The sequence below is a fragment of the Nyctereutes procyonoides genome, unplaced genomic scaffold, assembly GCF_905146905.1.
Source record: "Nyctereutes procyonoides isolate TBG_1078 unplaced genomic scaffold, NYPRO_anot_genome, whole genome shotgun sequence".
NCBI classification, from domain to species: Eukaryota; Metazoa; Chordata; class Mammalia; order Carnivora; family Canidae; genus Nyctereutes; species Nyctereutes procyonoides.
Window position 1 is genome coordinate 56,208,928 of NW_026575047.1, and position 27,816 is coordinate 56,236,743.

A 27,816-nucleotide genomic window follows, 5' to 3' on the forward strand; every position below is an offset into this window, starting at 1 on the left:
TGTTAACTTATTTAGCTGTCAAATCCTTGTATAAGTACAATTCCTCCATATTTTACAAATTAAAAAAAGGCTCAGAAAGATAAATTGCCTAAAGTAACATTGCTGTCAAGTTTCAAAAGTATAATTTGAATCAAACAAATCTGAGTCCAAGGTGGTTTTCATCACTAACTGTAGTGGTGTGTGTTCTTCATACATTTTTTCAATATGCATGTAAACATATTTACATAAAATATCCACATAGCATTAATTTTATATAATATATTCCTTTTTTTGCTCTTCTGATCAGAGTTGACTTTCTATGGGTAGGGGAGTAAATAGTGAATAGTCAACACTACTTTTGGGGAAGTATGTTATGAACTCCTTATGTTACTTCACAAGAATGTGTAAAAAATGAACTGTTAGTCAATTTTGTAAATCAAAATCTGCTTATTTTTATTTTTTTTATTTAAACAAATTTTTTAAAAAGATTTTATTTATTCATGAGAGACACAGAGAGAGACAGAGACACAGGCAGAAGGAGAAGCAGGCTCCCTGCCAGGAGCCCAATGCAGGACTCCATCCCATAACCAGGATCACACCTTGAGCCAAAGGCGTATGCTCAACTGTTGAGCCACCCAGGCATCTCTCAAAATCTGTTTAATATTGATAGTTTCAAGTGATTCATTCTTTATATGAGCCATATTTATATATATATCAGCCTATTATTTATATGTAAACATTTATTTTTATATATCTATAAAATAGATGCATCTTTCATGAGGCACATTAGTTTCCAATATTTTATTATGATAGATGTCTGCATTAATATGTCTCTTCACACTTGTTTGTATAGTATGACTCGGAACAAAGCACTAGCTTAGGAGGATGGGGAGGGGATTTTAGCCATTTAGTCATCATTAGCCCACCCTCACCCTGAGTTCTTTGACATGGAGAATTGTGAAAACAACAATGCTATGTAAAATTCTATGCAACTTAGCTCCAGGATTACTTCCTTAGCTTTTACTTCCTAGCATTTTCTTTTTCCATGTTACACATAGGTAACGATTTGGGAGTTACTAAAGTGTCCCTTAAACCTGTAGCTGCTGTTATATGAAAAAACCAAAATCATTGTATCTACTTATTCATCCCTGTTGTATGAAACTGCCATTTCCCCCACTCTAGTTATCACTGATTATAAGTAAAAATTTCAACGTACCGATGTAAAAGGTTTTATGTAGGAATCCAAGTTCATTTTTCGTTTTATATGAAATGAGTAACCAACTTTCCTAATTACTTACCCATTCTGTATTGGAGAGTTTAATTGTATCATAACTGTTTTGTCATCTTTTTTCACAATTTGCAAAAAAAAAAATTTTTAGAAAGCAGAAAAAGGGGAAAAGAAACCCAACAAAATTCAAACAATGTATATTTTAAAAGAGATTTTCTTCTAGACTGGGCTTTGATTATCTGGCAATATTGCATTGACTGTGCTTTTGCATCAATTTAACTTTTCCAAATCAGCATTTCTGACATGGTCTACAGGAAGACACCAAGGTGATTGTTATCAGGATTGTTTGGCTCACGGTGCCTGCAAAGGTTTATCTCAACATTTTACACACATTAAAAAGGGGAGAGAGAGACTTTGTCATTAACCCCAAGGTGGTGGTGCAGTCCCTGAGGTCTCATTCTCCAGGTGCTAACTCTCTGGCTATTCAGAATCCATCTACTCCTGCTGGCAGGGGTACTACTGGCCTGCCCGCACTGCGGCAGGACCTCAGCACTGCGGCAAACTGTTGCGCTTGCGCAGTCTGCAGGAGGGGCGTCTTGCTGCGCATGCGCAGGTAGAGCTGGCGTGACTGGTTGGCTTTGGCGCAGTGACTTGGGCGCAGAGTGGAGTGGTCGCCGGAGATGCGTGACTGTCTGTTCTGAGGAGCGGCTAACAGCGCGATGGAGCGGGCCAGGTCAGCTGTGTGTCCATCTGCCCTTACAGACAACCTGGGGAATAGTCGCTTTGTTCGTTCAGTGTTCCACGTTCGCGGAACTTACCGCGTTGTATATACTCGGAACCCGGGCTCTGAAGTCTTTGTTCCGGAGAACAAGGGGGCACCTTGCGGGTCTGAGGGTCCGTTGTACCTCCCTGGACGGTGCCCTCTCCGTCTCCTGTGAGAGATCTGTCCTCTCACATCAGATCCTTTCTGCACTGGCCTTTTGTCCTTGAGAGATCTGAGGCCATGACCATGGCTGCGGTGGGTGCAAATGGCAGGGAGATGGGGGGGGGGGTCGGTGGGGTTCCGAAGTGCAAAAGACGGGGTGACTGTGCTGTCTGGGAGGTAGCAGAGCGGCCACAGTGGCGAGAAGGAGGGGTCCTCAGGGTGAAGTGTCCCCTGCGGTATGGCCGCCATGGTAGGGGGGGTAGGAAGTCGGCTGTTCATGGTGGTGGTAAGGGGTTGGCCAGGGCGGCAGTATTGGAGGTTTGGGGGTCCACCAGGTGATGCCTGTGGCAGTCATAGGGAAGTGATGGCCGGGTGATCAGCAGCGAAGTGGCCGTCACGGTGGGGTAGGGAGGGGCAGTTCTAGGAGGAGCGGCGGAGTGGCTGACAGGGCAGTGTTGGGGGGGGGGCGGCGGCAGGGAGACCACCATGAGGGCCGTAGAGAGGCTGGCGTGGTGGACCAGTGACCCTCTTGGATGTGGTGTGTGCGGGGGGCAGGGAGGCGGCCGCGATGGTGGTGATGGGAGGGGCGGCCAGGGGTGGTGGTGATGGTGATGGCGATGGCGGTGTGCGGGCGGGTTCCAGGGGCGGCGATGGTGGTGGTCTGTGCCGGATCCCTGGAAGAGCGGTCACCGTGGTGGTGGTAATGGTGACGTGTGGTGTGATAATGGTGGGTGTGTGGGATCTGGAGGCGGTGGGAGGTGGCGGTGGTGGTGGTGATGGTGTGATGTACATCAGATATCCCTGGAAGAGCGGTCACTATGGCAGTGATGGGAGGATCGGTGGGGGTGATGGTGATGATGATGGCGTGGTGTTGGGATCCCTGGAAGAGCGGTTCTCACCGCAGGGCAGACGGAGCGTGGTAACGGGGTGCAGGCAGTGCACAGTCTGGTGAAGGGCAGACCGTGGGGACAGCAGGTGGTCCACAGCGCTGAGCAGAAGAGGGGCGAACGTCCAGTTCTCTGACCCGAGGCCGTCTTAAGAGTTGGTATCAGGGCGAACCAGTGGTCCATTGCTCACCGGAAGCGGTAGCTGAAGAGATGTTTGTCTTTGGATATTTTACTCGTTTGTAATTGCTCACTTTTGTGGTTCTGGCGTAAGATTCAGGCAATGGTATGCAGAGCTTACGCGCGGCGTGTCGAGTTCCAGGATGTAGTGCCGGAGAGGTGGGGTCTTCCCTGCATTCCGTGTACGGTCTGCAGGGCTCTGGTGGTGCCGCGTCACAGCCATTGTGAGGCTCGCCAAGATGGCTGCCACTGCAGAGCTGTGGATGTGCGCAGGCGTGAGGGGGGGCGCATGGCGGGAGGTGGGGAGAGGGGATGGAGGGGTGGCAACCGGCCCCGTGCCCCTGCCGCAGTAGGGGAGGGCGGCCTCCGCAGCTCTCCCGACGCGGCCGGGTCTGCAGCGTCTTCAGAGCGCAGGGCTGAGGAGAGGAGGCTGCCTGGCGGGCGGCGAGCCCCTCCCCAGAGTGCCGCAGTGGGGGAGGCTGTGGGCTCTGGATGCGCGGGCGCAGCTGGGATGGGCGGGCCCCCGGGAGGTGTGTGTGCATTGTCTGCGGGGCGTGGTGGGCAGCTACCCCGTCACCTGTCTGTTCCGACGGCTGCAGTGGGTGCAGGGAGAGAAGACGTGGGTTTGCTGAGCGTGTACCGTGGCTGCCCTTCCCTGTGAGGCCACACTGCGTTGCAGAGGGCGAGAAGGCAGTGCGTTCGTGTCTCTGTTGCCCGTGTGCACCAGCCGCAGTGCTGCTTCCCTGCCTCTCCGCTTCAAGGTGGAAGAGAAAGGGCCTGCAGGCAGGGTGGAAGGGCGAGGTCATCCCTGCATCCGGAGTGCCACCTCAGGCGGCCTCCATTCCTGGTGAAGATTTTAAATGTTTTCAGAGAGGTCCCCCCTTTCATTGTCGTAGATTTCCCAGGTTGTATTATCAACAGTCTAGTTCTTGATATTCAGAGGGGATCCAGTCACCTTTGAAACAACGCCCTTTTACAACATTTTACTTTCGTGTTCCAGATTGGGTAATCCCACAGCTGCAGCACCTTCAAGAGTCAATTTCTTAGTCTCTGGATATTCTTTTTGTGATGCTGCCTTTATGTTCAGTTTCCTTAAACCGGGGGGTCAGGGCTCCTGCAGGGTTCGTAGAAGCTGAGAGCTATAGGCTGTTTGCTGAAGGGGAGCAGAACAGAGACTCAGAAGATTAGAACGCTTCACGGCTGTAAGTATGTGCGCTGGATCAGGGAAACCTTGCCTGGGTCAGATTCTTAGTGATGCTATTGAAGCATCGTTTTTGAAGTTTGAGCTACTGTGAAAAATTGGGTGAGAATGAATAATTAACAAGTTAACTATCCGGTATTCTGTATTCCACCTTTGCGTATAGGTGGGCATTTTCAAGAACTTCATTTTTCCCCCCACAATGTTGATAGGCTGGCCTTTTTTCCTCTATCAAACAGGATGTCTGCTTGTGCTGTGTTGGAATGTAATTAAGGAAAACCTAAACCCAGAAACCTTGGAAAGTTCTGTTATGGATTGTTCCTTTGAGTAGTTTTAAAAAACAGGCTGGAAGTCTGTTATACTTACTATTTGTTTATTTTCCGCACTTGTATACACATACTGCTTCAAATAATTTCATTTTGCTTTGACATCTGATCCCTTTGGCTCCTCGCAGGTCCAGCATGTACTGCGCTGGTCAGGGCGGCCATTTTGTGGTTGGTGGTGCAGGCTCAGGGTCTCAACATGGCAGGCACTGTGGTCAGACCTGGGCATGTGGTCAGGGCGGCCATTTTGTGGTCCGTGGCGGAGGCTCTCAACATAGCGGGCCCTGTGAGCAGACCTGGGTATGTGTTAGGGGTCAGTGCGGCCATTTTGTGGTCCGTGGCGCAGGCTCAAGGTGTCAACATGGCGGGCCCTGTGGGCAGACCTGGGTAGGTGGTCAGGGTCAGTGCGGCCATTTTGTGGTCCGTGGCACAGGCCCAAGGTCTCAACATGGCGGACCCTGTGGGCAGACCAGGGTAGGTGGTCAGGGTCAGCACGGCCATTTTGTGGTCAGTGGCGCAGGCTCAGGGTCTAAACATGGCGGGCCCTGTGGGCAGACCTGGGTATGTGGTCAGGGTTAGTGATACCTGAGAATGACTGGGCAGTGGGAACCCTGTCTGTAGTTAGTGCTCAGAAACAATCAGGGACTGTGGTATGGCTAAAGCAAGGGACTATCTGGCTGGGGCTTCTTCAGTTTATTTTGTGTTATCTTGGTTTGCCCAGTGCATCTGTCTAGTGCTCCATTGCTCATACTTTCCTCTATCTGGTGATGCTGGATTTTTATTCCTCCCTTTTCTCTCAATATGCTCAGATTTGTTGCTGAAAAATTCCACATTTAAGATGTCAGAGCCTCAAAGTTAATTTTTTGGGGGTGGGTGGGTGGGGAGTTTAGTTGACACACAATGCTTCATTAGTTTCAGGTGTACAAGGTCGTGATTCAACAGCTCCATGTTGTGCAATGTTCACAAGTGCAGTTACTATGTCATTATGCAGTGCTGTGAACAGTACACATCATTGACTACACTTTCTCCTCCTGTAGCTGGAAGCCTGTACCTCCCACTCCCTTCTCCATGGTAACCAGCAGTTTTCATCTTGGTATTTTTGGGTATCTCTTTGTGTTTGTTTTAGTCCCCCCCCTTTTTTTTTATTCCACAGGTAAGTGAAATAATAAGATATTTGGCATTTTCTGACTTATCTCACTTACATCCTTTGGGTCCATTCATCCTGTTAAAAATGGCAACATTTTCTTTGTGGCTGAGTAATAGTCATTGTGTATATATATATATGTATTTATATACTGCAGCTTCTTTTTCGATTCATCTATTGATAAACATGATTGTTTTAGTGACTTGGCTATATAAGTATTGGTACAGTCAACTAGGGTACATGTATCTTTATGAATTAGTGCTTTTGTTTTCTTTGGGTACATACTTAGGTGAAATTACTGTATCATGTAATATTTCTGTTTTTAATATTTTGAGTAACCTATATACTGTTTTCTACAGTGATTGTACCGGTTTTCTTTCCCACCAGGAGTGCATGAGTTTTCATTTTTCCACCTCTTCCCCAACAGTTACTTCTTGTCTTTTTTGATACTCACTATTCTGATTGGTTTGAGATGATGCCTCGATATGGTATTGATTTGCATTTTCCTGAGGCTTAGTGATGTTGAGCATCTTTTTATGTATCTGTTAGCCTGCTATCTTTGAAAAACAATGTTCAGTTCCTCTGCCTATTTTTTAATGAGTTTTTTTTCATTTCTGTGTGTGTGCACATGTTGGATTTTTAAATTTTATATATTTTGGATATTAACCCTTTATCACATTTATCATTTGCAAATACCAGTTCCCATTCAGGTGGCCTGTTCATTTTGTTGATATTGTCCATTGCTGTTCAAAAGCTTTTTATCTTTTTCCCTTGCCAGAGGAGACCTAAGGAGGAAAATGTTGCTAAAGCCAACGTCCAAGAAATTACTGCTTATATTTTCTTTGAGTTTTATGATTTTAGGTTTCACATTTAGATCTATAATCCATTTGTAGTTTCATCACTTACTTCGGCAGTGCACTCTGCTGCTTAGTTATATTTAGGAAGAATCCTTGAAGTAAGCAGGGTATGAGTATTGTCTCAACATGACAGGAACAACGAGGTTTTTGATCTTAAGTGTACCTTAACGAATTTAATACTGGTCTCCTTTCACTTTTGTGGCCCAGAGCCAGAAAGCTTGAGTAAGAGTTGGTGGTGGCTAAGATTGTCTCTTTCAGTAACAAATTTTGTGTAGGCCAGTTACTTCTTTTGCCTTCTAGTTCCTGAGTGTTGGCTGGATTAGAATTTCCTATTTGGTGGTTCCACAAATTTTGGTTGGGAGGCTCTGATTTTCTTTATGGGAAGATATGTAGACTGATATTAATTACCTCACACGTTATGTTTTCTTCTTATTTTTCATTTTGAGATCTTAGTAGTTGAATTTTTATTAGTTTTTTTTGGCAGGATATAAGGCATTAAATATTTGATAATGTTAGGCTATTTGGAAAAACATTGTATAGTGTCATCACTTGTTGCTTCTCTGTGTTATTTCCAAATCAGTATTATTATTTTTTAAATAATAAATTTATTTTTTATTGGTGTTCAATTTACCAACATACAGAATAACACCCAGTGCTCATCCCATCAAGTGCCCCCTTCAGTGCCCGTCACCCGCTCACCCCCACCCCCTGCCCTCCTCCCCTTCCACCACCCCTAGTTCGTTTCCCAGAGTTAGGAGTCTTTATGTTCTGTCTCCCTTTCTGATATGTCCCACACATTTCTTCTCCCTTCCCTTATATTCCCTTTCACTATTATTTATATTCTTCAAATGAATGAGAACATGCACTGTTTGTCCTTCTCCAATTGACGTACTTCACTCAGCATAATACCCTCCAGTTCCATCCACGTTGAAGCAAATGGTGGGTATTTGTCATTTCTAATGCCTGAGTAATATTCCATTGTATACATAAACCACATCTTCTTTATCCATTCATCTTTCGATGGGCACCGAGGCTCCTTCCACAGTTTGGCTATTGTGGACATTGCTGCTATAAACATCGGGGTGCAGGTGTCCTGGCATTTCATTGCATCTGAATCTTTGGAGTAAATCCCCAACAGTGCAATTGCTGGGTCCTAGGGCAGGTCTATTTTTAACTCTTTGAGGAACCTCCACAAAGTTTTCCAGAGTGGCTGCACCAGTTCACATTCCCACCAACAATGCAAGAGGGTTCCCTTTTCTCCGCACCCTCTCCCAACATTTGTGGTTTCCTGCCTTGTTAATGTTCCCCATTCTCCCTGGTATGAGGTGGTATCTCATTGTGGTTTTGATTTGTATTTCCCTGATGGCAAGTGATGCAGAGCATTTTCTCATGTGCTTGTTGGCCATGTCTATGTCTTCCTCTGTGAGATTTCTCTTCATGTCTTTTGCCCATTTCATGATTGGATTGTTTGTTTCTTTGCTGTTGAGTTTAAGAAGTTCTTTATAGATCTTGGAAACTAAGCCCTTTATCTGATACATCATTTGCAAATATCTTCTCTCATTCATTTTTTTAAATGAAAGTAATTTTGGAGCAAAAAAACTAACTGTGCACATACATTTCCCTGGTATTTGTATTCATTTTTTTAGTATTATTTTCTTTTTAAGATTTTATTTATTTATTTGTGAGAGACGCAGAGAGAGAGAGAGAGACAGAAGGAGAAGCAGGCTCCATGCAGGGAGCCTGATGTGGGACTCCACCCAGGTCTCCAGGATCACACTCTGGGCTGAAAGTGGTGGTAATCCACTGAGCAACCCAGGCTGCCCTGTATTCATTTTTGAAGTAAGTTCTTTACCCAGTGTGGGGCTTGAGCTCACAACTCTGAAATCAAGAGTCACATGCTCTACTAACTGAGCCAATCAGGCACCCCATCTTTTATTTTCCTTTATTATTTACTTATTTAAGATTTTACTTTTAGGTAATATCTACACCCAATGAGGGGCTAGAATCCTCAATCTACAGATGAAGAGTTAAATGCTTTACCTGAGTCAGCCAGGCCTCCCCTCTTTTTTTCCCTTTAAATGCTTATTTTCTGAAAGCTGATTTTTAGGTTGAGAATACAGGAGAATTATAATGTATAAATGTACATATATTTGTTTATTTAAAATTATTTTTTAATAATACATTTATTTTTTATTGGTGTTAAATTTGACAACATACAGAATAACACCCAGTGCTCATCCCGTCAAGTGCCCCCCCCTTAGAACAAAGTTCTAGATTATCAAAACAAAGCTGTTCCTTGATTATCTTACATGTAACATTAAAATGGATTTAGAAAATTTAATACTTTTATGTGCTGGTTCCTTTCTTCAATGAACTCAGACGTTTTCATACTGAGCAACTGCTATGAAAGGGATAAAGGAACTGAAATTTTTAGTTTTTTAAAGGTTTTTTTGGTAATGAGTTATTTTTAATAAACTATTAATCATAATTGATGGTCTTACAATGTAGTGGTCCATGATAGTTCTTTATTATATAATTTTAATGTTTTAATGAATATATTTGTGAAACTCTTTCATCTATAAATACTTCATTCCTCTTCAGGACTGAATGACAGACATTCCATTGTACTGAATATACAATACCACACCATATTTTATCTATTTTTTAGTGGTTCTATTTTGGGTTGTTTCCACTCTTTGGCACTTTGATTAATGCTGCTAGGAACCTTCACACTCAAGTTTATGTTTTTATTTTACTCCCTCTAGGATTGAAATTACGATGTCAAATGCAAACTACCTGGTTCACATTAGGAAGTGCCAGAGGCTCCACCATTTCATATTCCCACTACCAGTTTCTCCACCTCCTCCTCCACTCCTGAGGTGTGAAGTAGTGTGTTTGTAGTTTTGATTTGCATTTCCCTAGTGGCTATAGTGATATTAAGTATCTTTTCTTGTGCTGATACAAATTTGTAAGTCTTTGGAAATCAATCTGTTCCAGTTTTTCACCTATTTTTAAATGGAGTTTTTTCATTTTATTACTGAGTTCTAAGAGTATTTAAAATATTCTGCATACTGGGCTTTAATCAGCTACGTGAATTGAAGATATTTTCTCCCATTTGGCCAGTTGTATTTTCACTTTCTTAATAGTATATTTTGAAGCAAATCCTTTTTATTTTTTTAATTTTTATTTTTTACTTTTGATGAAATCCAATTTATGGATTCCTTTGTCTGGTACTTTAGGTATCTAAGAAACCATTGCCTGATCAAAGGTCAAGGAGATGAGCAAATTCTATACTTTTATTATTTAAAAATCTCATGTACATTTTTAAATGATTTCTATTGCTTGATTGGAAAAATGTAGTTTTTGAAGCAATAAAACAACTTGGGCTTATTGAAAAGCTATTTGATTGGTTACCTTGCACAATATAGCATGAATTTTAAAATAGCAAGGGTTCAAAGAATTAGTTTTGGGGATGCTTCATTTGAATTCTGTTGAAATATATGCATGACTTTCATAAAATGATTTTTCTTCTTTCCTTTCTGATAAGCATTGTTAAATTGCAGTTTTAAGAGTCGTTCTTGTAGTTTCTAACATGGATGACCCAGGTGGGAGATTTCATATTCAGATCCCTTGAGCAGCCATTTTGTGAGTTCTGCAGTCATAAGATGGTGGTAGCTGTGTTGGTTTTATGTATTTATTTTTTGCTTAAGCAACCTTTTATTTTTTGTTTTGCAAACCCTAGGAAAATAACATTTCAACAAGAGGTTGCTTGTAGAAATTGTATAATTTAAACTTTATGCTTTATTCCATTATACTAAAACATTGTCCTAATAAAATATTTTCCAACATTACTATTTTTTCATGGTATGTAGGTATGGGTAGTATGTCAGTGTATATAAATATGTTTCTGCAAATGTATAGTTTTATATCTGTATATGAAAAAGTAAGTGGAAATGAATATTTTCTTTTTGCCTAATTCTCTGATATCTCCATCACTCCCAGTTTTCTGATGTCAGGAGCATTTTTTTTTTAAGATTTATTTATTTGAGAGAAAGAAACAGAAGGTGCTTGCAGGTAGGGAATGGGGCAGAGGGAGAGACTCTGAAGCAAACTAGCCACTGTGCCCCATATGGGACTTGATGTCACCACCCTGAGATCATGACCTTGCCATTCTGAGATCACCAACTAAGTCAAAACCAAGAGTCAGATCCTCACTTGAGCCACCCAGGCACCCCTGATGTTAATGGACTACTAATGGGAGAAAGAGGCTTTAGGATAGATCCTGACTATTGCAGGATTTTCTCATTTAAATTTTGCCTCATTTCCTTTCCCCCATTTTTATTGAGATATAGTTTACATACATTACTACCTTGTTTTAATTAGATTACAAGTACTTTAAGTACTCTATTATATAAAAATAGTTCTAAGTACAGCCTTTAAATAAGTGGTTATTTTAAGGTTGATGATGGATGTCCCCTACTTCAGGGACCGCTTACACCTGAGACGGACTACGGAACAGCACGTCCCAGAGGTGGAAGTCCAAGTCAAACGTAGAAGGACAGCCTCACTGAGCAACCAAGAGTGAGTATAGTGTGGCTTGAGAACCAATTTAGTTTAGAATTCTTGTTCATATTGGGATGGAATATCCTGCAATGAAGGGTACTGAAATTAATTTAATGAAAGAAACCTATGCTTATAATATAGAATATAGAACAAAACAGTGGAATCAACCTTAACCATGTAGTACTAACTTTTGTAAAAATTTTAGTAAAAGGCATTTTTTCCCAAATGTGTAGGTGGATTTTATCTTAATAAAATTCTTCATCCTTAACCTTTAATATTTGTTATTTCTGTTTTATTCATATTGTTACTAAATCACTTCTTTGTTTGCCAAATTTTTTATGAATTGATGGAATGCTAATTTATATATTCATACTTAATGTTGCACTATCCAGATTTTTATTTCGGGTAAAAAATACATTTATCCAATTAAAAACTTGAAATGAATGTAGTTGTTCCTTTCCTTACATAGGATATTTATGCATGGATACACTTTTATTTTTAAAAATTTTTTTAAAGACTTATTTATTTATTTTAGAAAGAGTGCAAGAGTGAGCAGGGGAGGGGCAGAGGGAGAGAGAGAGTTGCCACCAGACTCCCCACCAAGCAGAGAGCCTGATAGGGGAGACTATCCTACAACTCCAAGATCATGTACCGACCTGAAATCAAGAGTCAGACACTTAACCAACTGAGCTACCTAGGCACCCCTACATACTTTTAAATTTAGCTTTCCAGAAGGATTACTTTAATGCAAAATATACCAACATTTTAATGACCTGACACATACTGGTATTTATTGGATCTTGTATTTTGTTATTATCATGTATCTTGACAGAATCAATGGGTAACATTTTTCTTCCTTTGCCAAAGCTGTTTTATTTATTTTCCAAAATTACAAGTATTAAAAATACATGAATATTATATATTCATGTACATGTATATTGTATGTATGTTATAAAACATAACTTTGAGATAAAAAGTATCTACGTCAAATTACCAGCAGTCCATTCCCTCCATTGTCCTTCCCTGCCTAGAGATCATCTACAGGTATGTAGATGTCTGTACTTTAAGACCTTTCCTATTCATTCATGTGTATGCACACATGGAAGGAAGAAGGGAGAGAGGCATACTTTTGATCTGCTTACATCTATGAGATTTATTGTTCTGCAGCAATATGTCTTGGAGATCTATGTCATTGCATGTAAATACCTTATTATATAAATTGTAGAGTATAGGTAGCATAAATAATTTCATTTATCATTAGCTTAAAGTTGGTTAACGGGTTTGCATTAGCTATTAACAAAGATACAGAAGTCAATTTGAAAATTAATATTTGTTATTAATATTACTTACATTTTATTTTACTTAAATATAAGGCTTTACAAAGCTATTATAAGATGGGGGTAGAATTTTGTTTTCTATTTTTGTTACTCATTTTTGTGGGAAAGTTGCAAGACGTTCATTTACACATTAAATTACTGATGAGGCTAATGATATCCCCATTTTCTCTGTTTATTTTATTCTTTTGAGCTCATAATTCTTTTATTACATTTTTATTTGAGGAATTACTTTTATTCCCTTTTTTTGGTATATTTTTTATTGCAGTTCGATTTGCCAACATATAGTATAACACCCAGTGCTCATTCCATCAAGTGCCCTCCTCAGGGCCTATCACCCAGTCACCCCATCCCCTGCCCACCTCCCCTTCCACTACCCCTTGTTCATTTCCCAGAATTAGGAGTCTCTTCTGTTCTGTCACCCTCTCTGATTTTTCCCACTCATTTTCTCCCCTTTCCCCTTTAATCCCTTTCACTATTTTTTATATTCCCCGTATGAGTGAAAAGAGATGATGTTTGTCCTTTGATTGACTTATTTCACACAGCATGATACCCTCCAGTTCCATCCACAGCAAAGCAAATGGTGGGTATTCATCATTTCTGATGGCTGAGTAATATTCCTGTGAGTATATATATTATATATATATAACTACTACATCTTCTTTATCCATTCATCTGTCGATGGACACCGAGGCTCCTCCCACAGTTTGGCTATAACTGCTATAAACATTGGGGTGCAGATGTCTCGGTCTTTCACTGCATCTATATCTTTGGGGTTAAATCCCCAGTAGTGCAATTGCTAGGTGGTAGGGTAGCTCTAGTTTTAACTCTTTGAGGAACCTCCACACAGTTTTCCAAAGTGGCTGCACCAGTCCACATTCCCACCAACAGTGCAAGAGGGTTCCCCTTTCTCCACATCCTCTCCAACATCTGTTGTTTCTTGTCTTGTTAATTTTCACTCGTCTCACTGGTATAAAAAAGATTTTATTTATTTGAGAGACAGAGAGAGAGAGAAAACGTGCATGCAAAAAGCAGGTGGAGGGGGCAGAGAGGAGAGGAGAAGCTGACGTGACTCTCCCTACCACTAACCACCACTGATGAGGGAGCCTGATGGACTCAGTCCCAGGATCCTGAGATCATGACCTGAGCTAAAGGCAGACACTTAACTAACTGACTGAGCCACCTGGGTGCCCCCTTTCCTGTTTTTTGATGTATTATAAATTTGAGAGAATTTGGAGGTTGGGGTTGGAGAGTCTATTTTATGCAAACTTTTAGATGTTCTAAATTATATTCTGCATTTTATGAAATGAATGTTATGTGTACTGTATTCGATGTTCCCAGTTTTAGTTTGCAGTTGGGTTTCAGGTTAAACACAAGAGGAACACTCCAGTAGCTTTTTAAAAACTAAAAATTTTTTTTATCTGAAACATTTTTTAGAACTGATTAAGTCAGATTTTCAGTTACCCTTTGGTAATAAAGGATTGGACTAAGAATGCCTAAATAAAAGTGGGCTATTTTTGAAAGCATGAGCAGTGTAATTCAGACTCTTAATGGAGTTAGTGCAGATTTGACACATTAAGGGTACAGTGCCTCCATAAGATTACCTTCATCAGATACCATCCAGCTGCAAAACCCCAGATTTTCTAGGCCCCCTGCACTTCTCAACAGCTGGATATAGATTCAAGATTTCCACTATTTCCTCAGGTTCCATAACTTGCTAGAATGATTCACAGCACTCAAGAAAAACACTGTGCTTACTATTAAGTTTACTATAGGGGATACAAATCAGGATAAGCCAAATGAAGAGATTCATAGGACAAGATCTGTAACTTGATGTCCTTCGGATAATACTCTCAGCACATTAGTGTATATATATCACCAACTGGGAAACTGACTAGACCTTTGGGTGCCTTCTAAAGTTTTACTAGAGTTTCATTACTAAAAATGATTGAATCATTGATCATGTGATCAGGAACTCTATCTCCCTTGATGCTGTCCTTTCCCAAGAGGTCAAGTCCAAGGCCCCACACTCTAATCACATGGTTGGTCTTTTTGGCTTTGCCAGCCCCTATCCTGAATCTTCTTGTTAGCTTTAGCTCCAGTATGATCCAAGGGGCTCACCAAGAATAATGAAGATACTTCTATCACTTGGTAAATTCAAGGATTTAGAGGTTATTTCCCAGGAGTCCTGGACAAAGTCTAACCTAATTCTTTATTATATAACAATACTAAAAATTTCATTTAAAAACTGTATAAAGGGATCCCTGGGTGGCGCAGCGGTTTGGCGCCTGCCTTTGGCCCAGGGCGCGATCCTGGAGACCCGGGATCGAATCCCACGTCGGGCTCCTGGTGCATGGAGCCTGCTTCTCCCTCTGCCTGTGTCTCTGCCTCTCTCTCTCTCTCTCTCTCTCTCTCTCTCTCTGTGTGTGTGACTATCATAAATAAATTAAAAAAAAAATAAAAAAAAAAATAAAAAAAAATAAAAACTGTATAAAAATAATGCAATAAACCTTTTTTTCAGGCTCATTTCCAAATCTAACTGCTGTGTAGATCTATATTTATATACATATACACATGTATATATATACACATACACATTTAACAAGGGCAGAATTGGTGGTGATTTTTTTTCATGCTTGTCTTTGTTATCTAGTAACACTTCCTACATCATCATTCTCAGAATTAGATTCACAGCCAGATTACTGATCCAAAGAGATACGTTGAGGACTTTTCATCTGGAATTCCCTTCTAATAGGTAGTCAGTTTATATAGTTTGAGATCCGAAAAACTTGGGCTCTGGTAGTTCCTTGTTTTAGGTGGTAACTCATCAGAGTATCATTATGGATAACAACAGCCTTAATTGCTGGAATTGACTTAGCAAATACCTCCTTGCTAGGGGCTAAAGAATTATTTCCATATAGGGTTAGAAAGTGAGTAATGGATATGGTTCTAATGGTTTTTCCACAGGGCTTTTTAAAACAAAACTTTTTAAGTTTCTTGGGTGCTATCCCCCCAATAGTTCCTCTGTTCCTTGCACATTCCTGTGTAGATTGGAGACTCCTGTTTCTTATAGTCTCTTCATAAGGTAATAGCAAGTTCTGATCTTAATTCAGGCTCTCTTTAAATGTAAGAGTCTCCACATTTTCTTTTATATTATTATCCATATAGGCAATACACTTTTAACTTATATTTGTTTTTTATGTATTGTATTCTTGTCATAGGTGTCAGCTGTACCCAAGGCGATCTCAGCAGCAGCAAGTCCCTGTGGTGGATTTCCAGGCGGAACTGAGACAGGCATTCTTGGCTGAGACACCAAGAGGTGGTTAAAGCAGTATTGGAACATCCAGGTAGCTAATAGCCAAGTGAAAAACCAGGTTAGAACTGATACAGTCATGGTTAGGAATAAATAAATGGTGTGTTTGGAGGTCAATTATTTGGGATACATTAAAATAAATCTTTTAAAAATATTTCACATTGTTTTCTTAAAACAGTCACACCCGCAGAAAGTTTAAAAAAGTAAAAGCAAGCAATAGAACCTTGATCTTTTTAACGTGGCACTTTCTCAGTCATTTGTAGTGTATGCTTTTTAGGTAGTTTTATTACTACCTAATTTCCATTGATTTTTCTAATTAACATTGTATAAAAATACTGCATTATATAAATGACTGCTTTAATATTGAATGTTTTGTAGTTAACTTTTGTGAGAAACTTCATCTTTTTCTGGTAGTTTCAATAAAACTTTAGTCAACTGCTGAGAATAACAGATTAGGATCATTTCCTCAGGTACGCAGATATGAAAATAAACTGAATTAGAAATATAAGCTTAGGTACATTTTCTAAATTGTTTTACAAAATATTAGTCTGTGTTGCCTTGAGAAAATGGAATGCTAGTCACAATACGCTTTTACCTGTATTGGTTGTTTTAATTATATATCATTTATGCCTACTGAATGATAAATACACATCACATTCATAATCAAATAAGCTAAATATTTTCCCATGCATGTTTACTAATTTTCCTTTTTTGTTCTGTCTTTTTTTCATTTTTCATTTCCAACAATGTATTTGGATCAGCTGACACTGTATCAATGTGTTTGATTCAGCTGACAGTGTAATAAAAATATTATCCAGGATTTTTTCAATGTGATGTAGATTTATTTAGTGTGTCTTTTTATGTTTTATGTGAATTTTTAAAAATTTTAAGATTTGAATGACTGTAATCCAAAGGGTTTAATATACTTTTTAGAAACTAGGAGAGGACAGGGGCTTATAGATGAGTTTCCTTCTAGATTTTCTTTATTTCTGCTTTGGTGTATTAAACCTCAACTCACAATAATTAGGATTGTTTATAGCCACTATTTTGAGTTTTAAAGTAACGGATGAAAAACAGATTCTCTGAGAAAAATTCTCCTGCTGAATCCTTTACTCAGCATTCTCCACTAATTACCTGGAGTTGATTACAGGGCATTGGAATTGATTTAAGCAGTGGAATCTTATCTTTGTCCCCAGCTGTTCCCCAGAGAAAGGCCATTTTTAAATATGTTAGAATAGTTGACTATTTTTTTTAACCAGGAATTTTTTGGCTCTTCTGTGCAGTTCATATCCTCTTGTAAGTTCTAAGTACAATTTTATTTATTTACTTACTTACTTACACGAGACTCAGACTTAATGACCCTGAGATCAAGAGTCACATGCATTACCAACTGAACCAGCCAAGGATCCCTATATATTATGATCTGTAAGTAGAATCCTCTGATTTTCTGATACCATGATTTATTCTAGTTTCAAGTGCTAGTTAACAGCACTAGTTTCTAGGATTATTTTAGAACAGGTTAGTAAGGTAACTCACTGTTTTTGTAAAGGAAATTGTATTGGCACACAGCCATGTAACTTTATGTATGGTCTGTAGCTGTATTTGTAACTACAGGAGAAGACTGGAGTGGTTGTGACAGATTGAATGGCAGGCAAAGCCTGAAATACTATCTTCTCCATTTTAAAGCAAGTTCTCTCTTTCTTAGAGAACCACATTTAAAGATGAAAACACCAGGTTGGGACAGTTGGGGAATGGTGAAACTATAGAAGATAATGATGAGAAACGGTTATAGGAAGGAAGGTATATGAAAGTAAACATTAGAGAGTAGGGAACCAGATGAATTTCTAGAAAAAGGTCCAGTCTAAGAATTGGGTTAAAGAATCTGGTCTTTTTTTTAAGATTTTATTTATTTATTCATGAGTGACACACACACACACACAGAGAGGCAGAGAAACAGGCAGAGGGAGAAGCAGGCTCCATGCAGGGAGCCCGACGTGGGACCCGATCCCTGGACTCCAGGACCACGCCCTGGGCTGAAGGCAGGCACCAAACCACTGAGCCATCCAGGGATTCCCTAAAGAATCAGGTCTAAAGAATATATGTAGATGGATAGTTTTAAAAGACATTTTAACAATTGACAGAAAAAACAACAACATAGGTTTCTTTTTTACTATAGAAATCTAAAGCATCCAAGCGCTATCCAAGAAAAATGGGGAAGTAACCCAAAGATTTTAAAATCCATGTTTCAATCACAGTGCAAGATTGAATTTTCTTTCATTTTGCCCATTTGCTTTTTTTAGTTGGAATCGTGCCTTTAAATGATTTTATTTTGTGTTTATTCCACTTAAATGTATATCATTAATGCTTCCTCATTTAATTGCAATGAATAAATGACAGTTTATTCATGATTTGCTTTTCCCTTGTACTTGTTTTTTTCTAGTTTGCTATGCTTTTATAAATATTAGTTATATATTTTAAAGATATATTTGGTATCTTAAATTTATTAGGATAAAGATCCAATTGTGGAATGTAGGGTATACATATTAGTATGACTCTTAAATGTTCTTTTATTTTGCTTTCTGACAGCATCATAAGCACTGTCAATTGCCATCCAGAATAATTACTTATTAGCACAGTTTCTCAGTACCATCTTTGGTGTCTTTTTTTTTCCTTTGATAAATAGTTCCAAAAATGGAAAATTGGTGTGTGTGTGTGTGGGGGTTTAATTGGCATTGTTTTGTGGATGAATATTTTCTGTTTATTTGTGTTTTCTTTTACTTGTTAAAGGTTTTTGTACATTTTCTGTTAAGGATGTGATATTTTACCAGATTTAAATGAGCACTAATAGATTCCCATTATTACATGATTTCTTATTTGTTCTATTATGTATCTTGGCCAAGTTTGACCACTTTATCTTTTCACTTAGGTTTTTATAAAGATTAAACATTTTAAAGTCCAGACTTTCTAGAAGTTAGAACTTTTGTGAGGAATCTTAGGAAGTTTGAGTTCGGGACTTGGAGCCGTTTGTTTGCTTATATGCTTTTTAATGTGAGGAGATTTATCATAACCATATAATCAGTGCAGTGTTATGTTCCTGCTCTTGTGCTCTTCTTCTTGAAGCATTTTGTCTTTCGCTATGGAGGTAAATTTGATCAATCTGCAAAGTGATAGTCTTTTCTCTTACAAGGGTTCATGATTATGGTGTACTAAATTAGGGATAAGAGATAAACTGTTTCTAAATTTTAGGTGCTATTCTTTAAGGGAAATTTTTTTTAGCCATCCCAGTTAACCCCTATTCTGATTTGCACATAAAATGTATGTCTTAGTTTATCAAATATTTTACATTAACTACATAACTACACCTAATTTTTTATAAATTTACTGACTTTTGAAACCATTGCCAGGTAATTTGGGGACTCTATATTACCAAAGTACGATCCCTCGTGCTCCTTTACATACATTCCCTGTTTCCACCACCAACTTCAGATTACCATTTAATTTGTGTTTCTATGTATTTTTTTTATTTCCGTAGAGAATCTACTTTGTTACAATAGATTGATTTTATATTTTATTTTTTTTTATTTTTATTTTTTTAAAGGAAATTCCTCATATGGAGCTTCCTTTTTTTTTTTTTAAATTTATTTATTTATGATAGTCACAGAGAGAGAGAGAGGCAGAGACATAGGCAGAGGGAGAAGCAGGCTCCATGCATGGAGCCTGACATGGGACTCGATCCTGGGTTTCCAGGATCGCGCCCTGGGCCAAAGGCAGGCGCCGAACCGCTGCGCCACCCAGGGATCCCAAGATTTTATATTTTAATAGATATAATATAAAAATGAAAATTGCTAATCTAAAAAATATACAAGTATATTATACAAGGATTTAGACTCTGTTTTATAGATTATCCTTTCAGGACTCAGAACATCCATATTATAGGCCTTAAACTAGTCATGTGAGCATGGGTTAGAAACTACATTTTTATAGGGAGGGTATGAATAGATCTTTAGAGATCATCACATGTCAGTTTTATGCAAAACATAAATTTGTGTACAAATTTTGGATGCTACAAAAGGAGGTCTCCTTGATGTCATTGTATGTTTGAAGACATAAATTGGGTAGATGGGAGAAGCAGCAAGTGAATAGATACTATAGACAGTTAAGATAAATGTTAGAGAAGTATGGACAGTGTTGAGGATGTATATAGGTAAGTTGTCATTCAGAAAAAAATGTACAAAACGTACATGGCAGTTTGCATTTGGAGAACAAAATTTAAGAGGTACTCTGGGTAATGGTGAGGAATTTATTTTTTAGACATTCTGATACGCCCAGTTCTCATACATTGTATTTAACTGCCATCAGATTTTTGTAATTATAAGGAAACCTCTACATCTTACACTCTTAAGTGAATAATTTCTTTCATGCTATTATGTTCTTTTCTGATGTAGTATTCTATAGTTCCACATGGAAAACTATCCTCAACACATCCTTTACCTTGTTTCGATGTTACACTTCACAACCACAGCTTAAATGATTTTATTTTCACATCTTGAAATAGATAACTCATAATTTATTTAACGAGTGTATTTTGCTGGTTGAAAGGTGTTTCTACTGAAAATAGAAGAAAGATTTTACTGGAAATAACTATTGTTAAAAGTAAAATTACATCAGATTTTGCTTATGATATGGGGCTACTTTTATGCATAAAGCCAAATTCTCTTTAAAGTCTTATTTGTCTGTTTACTTTTCAAATAAGTATAATTGGTAGTTTGAGACCCTTTTCCAGTTTTGACAATTTGTTTGCCATCAAGCATTTTCATTCATATAATGGGAAGAACAACACTTTTGTAATATTGCATATTCTTTAGATTACTAAGAAAGTTCCCCATATATCCACATAAGGTATTCAGTTGTTTTGTGTTCTAGTTTAATGTACAAAGTCAAAAGCAGGTATACATGATGGTGTATAACGTAGTATTATTTTGAAGAGGTTTCGGCTGGGGCAAGGGAGGGAGTCAGGGGGTCATTGAAATTGAAAATATTTAGGTGCTTTAGCTAAGAAGCAAAAGTTTTAACCTAACTCCTAACTGAGCGGTGTAATTCAGACGTGTAAAACGTATGTAAAATGTTGACATTGAGATGACATGGGACCAGAGAAAAAAGAGCTACACCTAAAATAAGAATGGAAAGAAAAAAGATTATATTTTTGGAATGGGAAATGAAAGTGATTTTGAGGCCTATAAAATTTCTGTATAAAACAAAAATTATTTATAAACTTTGTCGATTTTAGGTGCACAAACATGGAGATTAAGGTGAGAGAATAATGAAATTTTGTATACACTGAGTGGGTATAAGAAAATGGGAAGTGAAAAAAAAATGAGAAGTGTTTTTGAACATGTCTGTTATAATGATTTTCATGAAAAGTTGTCTACCTGTTTTTAAACATGGTAGATTGCAGTGCAGCTAGATCATGCTTTCCTCTACAGGCTCCATCTACTGTTTGAAGCTTCTGCCCCAAGCTTGCATTGTTTGTAGGAGAACCTGCATCATACCTTTATCTGTAGCCTTCCCTTAGGTCTTAAGGATCCTGAAACCTAACTGTGGACATTGGATTTGGTGGAACAGCAACCATGGTAAGATGTATATTAAGACAAAAGAGTGAAAAACTACTAGAAGGGCTTAATATAATGATTTGCCATAGTGTGTAGGGTATCTTTGGGTTTTTAATGTTAGAAATAAGGAATCAGTTTTATTTGATATTTTATGTCTTGTCCTGTTGTAGTGATAAAATGGTTGAAAACATCTTAAGAGGAATCTTACATGTGAGAAAATACAGAACAGAGTTTTGGTTATGATTTACAATAGTAAGGGACTATCCTGTGGATGGAGGATTCTTATGTTAAAATAGACATGGAGTCTATTTAGAAAATGGAGGGCAGTCTGTAGAGAGATAGAACATCCTAATCAGTTTTGTGGTTCTGTTAAACTTCAGATAACTTACAGCATGTATTAACAAGATGGATATACCAAGGCAGCAAAAAAACCTAATTTTGAGAGGTGGAAGGAATATTAGATTTTATAATAGCTTGCGGTCTTTCTAAGGACTATAGTAAATGAATAGAGGTATGGTATGGTATTATCAGCATATTAAAATTTCAGCGGAGTTAGTGACATAGGATAAAAGTATTTTTAAAAGGTGACGTAGTAGGATAAATGAAACAAATATTTGAGAAACACTGATCCACATTCTGAATGGGAAGGGATGTGGGGTGTGATGTAACTATGATAAAGGTCTTGGGGAACTAAATAGTACTTTGTAATTGCATTGGGTTGATGGGGATTGGAAAGTTTTTGATGGATGTAGGAATTTTCCACTGCTTGTCTGGGGGCCTGGGGGAAAGAAATAGTCCATAGGATCAAGTGTTCTGAAAGAGGGTGGTGTTTGGGATTAAAATTGGGAAAGGCAAGGAATTAGAATGATACAATACTAACGGGAAACTAGATTTGTGAATCTGTGGGAAGAAATATAGTTAGGATGATGGGAAACTGCATAGGGTGACATTTTGAGAAGTAGAGGGTTCTGCAAAGGAATATAGATGTCCTGGTCCTAAATTTGATCCAGTATCTTGAGACTGTGAAAGGGATTTTTAGAGAAAACATGGGAGGGAGGCTATGGTAAGGAAACTCAAACTTGGCTTGATAAAAGAGTAGGGAAGACATGATGTGGAGATTTCTAACACAATTGCAGGCAAGCTAATGACTGACAACTTTTCTTATTCCTTTCAGACTGTTGGAAAGAGCAGCAAGATGCTGCAGCACATTGACTATAGAATGAGATGTATCTTGCAAGATGGCCGAATCTTCATTGGCACCTTTAAGGCTTTTGACAAGCATATGAACTTGATCCTCTGCGATTGTGATGAATTCAGGAAGATCAAGTAAGACCACTCTAGATTTGGTTAGTGGGAGACTGAGGAAGAGGGTCATAGGACTGAGGGATTATAGGCGGTAATTGTGAAGGGAAGGAAGGAAACTATGGAAGGACTAGCTTATTGCCTAACCCTCCTTGAACCATCTCTGAATTGGATCAGAAACTCTCAGTCTTAGAGTCACTGTATTTATACTACTTTTCTAATTTTGCAAACATAATCATGAACTTAATTTAGAATAGAACTGCTCAGCATGAGCAGAGTACCAGAATATGTTTATTTAAAAAGTTAAGAAATGTTGTCAATAGGTTAAGTTCTAAAAAAAAAAAAAAAGAAAAAAAAAACAGATTGGGTTCTGTAGCATTCCTTCAGGCTGAAGGAATCTTTAGAAGAATAATTTGCTCTTAATGGTTGAGGAGTTTGGGATATGATTAGCATACTCCAGGCTAGGAGTATACTAACATTTGTTCTCCTAGCTTCTTTGCATGCTCCCTTGTTTTGTCTAAATAATCATGTACAGTGCTGATTTGATGTCCGTTCTTAACCCACTTCACTTATTTTGTGATTTGCTCATTTCTTTTGTTCAGGAATAACCTCTGTATTTGTGCCTTACACCATTAGTCTACCCTCTTTATACCTGTGACCAGGGAGTTTCCTTTTACAGGCTACTCAATGACCATTTGCAACAAGATCACAGAAATTGGTGGATATTAGTGTGGCATCCTACTTCCTTCCACTCTGTTGACTTTTCCAGAGCATTTGAGTTGGTGATTGTAGTATCTCTGGACATCCGAGATCTTGGGTTGATTTACTTTATTTCCACAGTCAATGATGTTCTGTCCAGAAGTTTAATTTGCCTACTTCACCTAGGTTTGTTAAATGTGAAGAAAAAGGTGATGCTCAGCATCAGTTGTCTGCTGTACTCTTTAAGACTTCACTTGTCAGGCAAATTTGAAGAGAATTCTAAATCTATTCCTCCTCTTTCCTTTTCATGTATTCTAAGTGTCCTCCCAATATACCAAGTAGGATTATTTCAGAAATTCTAGGATGGTGAATATTTGTGTTTTGTTTTAAATAATTCAAAATTTTCCTGAAAATAGAACAAACCCAATGATGTTGAAAATTGTGAAGATACTTCATGAGAGTTTTAGGCATATGGATTTCTTTGTTTCACTATTCTCACTAAGTTATAGTGATAATTTCACATGCATAATGCTTTAAACTGTGCATTATTCTCTGGTAATATATAGAGAGGGTTGTTAAATGGCATTATCAATTGATTTTATCTGTCTTATGTATAAACCTCATGAATGTATGATTTTTGCTGCTGATAGTTGTTATTGTATGCAAGGTTTCTCTTTTTTAAATTTGTTTTTAATTCCATGTGGTTATATAGTAGGTGGTAAAGCCAAGAATACAGATGCATCTCTATTACTCAGAACCTTTTTTTCTTTATCATTTGGTATGACCTCATTGCCTGTTCTTGTTACTGTTTTAGTTGCCTGTCATCCAGATTTACTTAAGAATGATGTACAAAACTTACTTCCTTTTTTTTTCTTTTTTTTCTTTTTTTTTTCAAAACTTACTTCCATTGGCTACATTTACATCTGTGTTTCATGAAGAAATTACTCTTGCTCTGTAGTCTAACATTGAGGGAACATTCTGGAATAATTTGTAGGAAAAGGACTTCACCATTTACCCTGATGTCAGTGAGTCTAGAGTTACTGTATTTGTTTTTGTTTTGTCATAACTTAGTAATAGCAAGGATATCTTGGCATCAGTTATTGTTTTGATAGCTAATGAACTGTAAATCTTCTATTGAGTGATCTCTAAACTTACCTTACCAAAGTTTACTTTTGATTTGTAGGCCAAAGAATGCGAAGCAGCCAGAGCGCGAAGAAAAGCGTGTTTTGGGTCTCGTGTTACTACGTGGAGAGAACTTGGTTTCCATGACTGTGGAAGGACCACCCCCCAAAGATGTAAGGAACATGTAGGACAGGACAGAATGTGAATGTGGAAGGCTATACCACATTTTAAATGTTTGCTCAATCAGGGTACAATGAAGCATAATAGTTATACATTTGTCAAGTAAAATGTGCTCAGCCCTTAATGTTAGTATTTTTCTATACTTGTTGATTAAGGACTTTCTGATGAATTAGTTTGTGTGCTAGGTACTACCTAGACATGGGTGGAGTGGCTGATTCATATATATGTACTCAAAATTTGACATGTACATTGAACCTGTAGAATTCCTTTATGGCATACCTGTCTGTTACTTTGATCTTCATAACTATTACAAGGCAAGTGGTATGGAAAAATAGTAGGAAGGAGTAATCTTTTAGGAATAAGATTATTAACATTAGTAAATCATTTGATTTCAAACTAATTTTTCTTGTTTCAGACTGGCATTGCTCGAGTACCACTTGCTGGAGCTGCAGGAGGTCCTGGGGTTGGCAGGGCAGCTGGCAGAGGAGTTCCAGCTGGTGTTCCAATTCCCCAGGCTCCTGCTGGATTAGCAGGCCCTGTCCGAGGGGTTGGGGGACCATCCCAACAGGTGAGGAACTAGGAGAGAAGGTTTTATATTATTGAGTGAAATTGCCTAGAGGCTGAATAGATTTAAAAGCCTGAGTGCACATCCTATTCTATGTAAGCAGCATATGCTATCAAGGGTGCTGAAGGACAAATACATATTAGGAGGGGAAAAGTTTAAAGTCACCTTGATAAGAAACTTATCACTATTGATGAGTAAAGAGAAATATGGATGGGTAAACTAGAATTGAGAAAATGAAAGGACTTAATAGATTAAAATAGGGCATGTTGGGTGTTAGGAGGATATATTAGTATGCCAAGATTTTTAAAAAGAAAATAATGGGAGAAGTACAAAATTGCTATAATTATTTCATATTTAATAGACCCTGGTATCCACCACTTATTTTGTGTTTGAATAATGTGAGAATGTACCTTTACATATCTAACCCTGCCTTCTCAGGTAATGACTCCACAGGGAAGAGGAACTGTAGCAGCTGCTGCAGTTGCTGCTACTGCCAGCATTGCTGGGGCCCCAACTCAATACCCACCAGGACGGGGGACCCCACCCACTCCTGTAGGGCGAGCAACACCACCTCCAGGTAAGAAATTGAAAAAAGAAGTAAGAATTTGGTTCTTAAGGATATATGTGGGTGGGGGAATTCCTTGAAAAGACTGTAATATCTTCAGGAAGTGATGGCTAAAAATACTCTAAGAAGATACTGAACTAAGGAACAACCTAAGTACCACCAGTTGCTTAAAGTATGTTTCCCATTTTTAAACAGTAGTTTTTTAGTGAAATGCTGTGGATTGTTGAGTTGGGGATGGCTTACATGGTAATGATCCAGGAGAAATTGTTCAACCCTCTACTTAGTATCTGTACCCATTTCTTTAAATATTATCTTGTATTTTATTCTGTCAGCTGAGCTTATTTCCACCATTTTTCTTCTCTAGGCATTATGGCTCCTCCACCTGGTATGAGACCACCTATGGGCCCACCAATTGGGCTTCCGCCTGCTCGAGGGACGCCTATAGGCATGCCCCCTCCAGGAATGAGACCCCCTCCACCAGGAATTAGAGGTGAATGGATACACTTTTATGCAGTGGTGCAGGCAGGGGCCCTGAATATTTATGTGCTGTTTTTCTAATGGTCCCATGGAATTTTGCTTTTTTTTCTCCAGGTCCACCTCCCCCAGGAATGCGTCCACCAAGACCCTAGGATACTGTTGATTCTTCTTAAGTCCATTTTTTCCCTGCTATGTGTCTTGTGAAACTGTGTGATTGTTTGTGAGCTTTTGTTCCCTCCTTGATGCATTAATATTAGCTAATAAATGCACAAAGCAATTAAACTGCAAGGTACTGTTGTATGTTGTACATTTATTTGACTGTTGATTTTGTTGAGATCAAAGAGAAGACTGGGTTTGTTTTGGTCTTGAAGTTATATGGATGAGATGAATTCTATTAAGCAGTTCATTAAATTACTTTTCTCTTAAATCTTTAAGATAAAATGATTGTGATACCTGATTAAACTTCCTAACATTCACTTTGTGCATTGACTAGTATTCAGTCAGTAACCTTGACACCAAAGAAAACTGTTAACCAGGGGTTTAAGTGGCTAGGTTAAGACTCACATGCGACATCCTCCACTTTGTTATGTCATAAATACCTGAAGGGAAGAAGAAATGTATAGGGAAAGGCCTTGTAAGGCTACCTATGGAAGGAAACTATGGTAATGAATCAGACTTTGTTCATTTAAATCAAACCATTTGGAATTGGAGATTTTCTTTTTCTTGGAGGTTTACCTCAGTTTGAGCTTTTTTAGTAGTTCCCTTGTGCCTGTGTGAGCAGAGTAGAAGATATGATCCTGGAATAATCATCACTACATGCCAGTAAGTATTTACTTATAAATTTTTAAATGAATGGAAGAGCCTGGGTATTGGGAGGAAGGGGGATTTCATATTTGGAGTAAATTGTGTTACTTAAATATAACTTAACCCTAAAATGTAGTTGATGTTCTTGAGTACAAATTATATCCAGCTGTATCACTTAGTAATACACTGGAAGTATTTAGAGGAGTGGACAGTCTCTTCCACTTAAATAGCTAAGGGATGCCCAAGTATCTAGGTTCAGTTTGAGTTGATTTTTCAATAGTGATGAACTCCCTTTTAAAAAGAAGAGGGAAGAGGTTTTTAGATTTTACTGCTAAGCTTTCAACTAGACAATAAATCAATCCTTATTGATTATAGGTAACACTCGTTGAAGATTCTTTATTTCCTTACCTTAGTAACCTAAGACTAGTAGATTGTGCCTTCTCCTTTCATTTTACCAACAAGGTTGTATGTATATCACCATTTCATCTTTTTTTATTTTTTATTTTTTTTTCATCTTTTATTTTATATTTTAAATGGTTTAAAGATTTTATTTTTAAATAATCTC

At 38.4% G+C, this 27,816-nt stretch overlaps 2 protein-coding genes across 8 annotated transcripts; both read left to right on the forward strand.

Moving 5' to 3' along the window:
• The first annotated feature begins 1,807 nt into the window (after positions 1-1,807).
• SNURF (SNRPN upstream open reading frame) lies at positions 1,808-21,558 on the forward strand. Of its 7 annotated transcripts, none has more exons than XM_055326697.1 (5): positions 1,822-1,940; positions 9,484-9,597; positions 11,204-11,299; positions 15,837-15,962; positions 21,490-21,558. In XM_055326697.1, the coding sequence occupies exons 1-4, from the start codon at positions 1,927-1,929 to the stop codon at positions 15,940-15,942; spliced, it is 330 nt and encodes a 109-aa protein (XP_055182672.1). In that variant the 5' UTR covers positions 1,822-1,926; the 3' UTR covers positions 15,943-15,962; positions 21,490-21,558. The 7 variants fall into 7 exon arrangements, with proteins under 7 accessions (XP_055182675.1, XP_055182672.1, XP_055182671.1 ...); XM_055326696.1 differs by having other exon boundaries at positions 15,837-15,989; positions 21,490-21,507; XM_055326695.1 differs by lacking the exon at positions 21,490-21,558 and adding an exon at positions 21,412-21,438 and having other exon boundaries at positions 15,837-15,989.
• Positions 21,419-26,754, forward strand: SNRPN (small nuclear ribonucleoprotein polypeptide N). The gene is made up of 7 exons (XM_055326693.1): positions 21,419-21,558; positions 22,712-22,863; positions 24,722-24,833; positions 25,256-25,408; positions 25,844-25,982; positions 26,335-26,460; positions 26,562-26,754. The coding sequence occupies exons 1-7, from the start codon at positions 21,556-21,558 to the stop codon at positions 26,597-26,599; spliced, it is 723 nt and encodes a 240-aa protein (XP_055182668.1). The 5' UTR covers positions 21,419-21,555; the 3' UTR covers positions 26,600-26,754.
• The last annotated feature ends 1,062 nt before the right edge of the window (positions 26,755-27,816 follow it).

Excerpts from the sequence above, each read along its gene's own strand:
- SNURF (XM_055326697.1), top strand. Across the intron at positions 9,598-11,203 it reads CCTCCTCCTCCACTCCTGAG|GGACCGCTTACACCTGAGAC; the intron begins GTGTGAAGTAGT and ends CCCCTACTTCAG. Across the intron at positions 11,300-15,836 it reads GCCTCACTGAGCAACCAAGA|GTGTCAGCTGTACCCAAGGC; the intron begins GTGAGTATAGTG and ends TTCTTGTCATAG.
- SNRPN (XM_055326693.1), top strand. Across the intron at positions 24,834-25,255 it reads AAGGACCACCCCCCAAAGAT|ACTGGCATTGCTCGAGTACC; the intron begins GTAAGGAACATG and ends TTCTTGTTTCAG. Across the intron at positions 25,983-26,334 it reads GCGAGCAACACCACCTCCAG|GCATTATGGCTCCTCCACCT; the intron begins GTAAGAAATTGA and ends TTTCTTCTCTAG.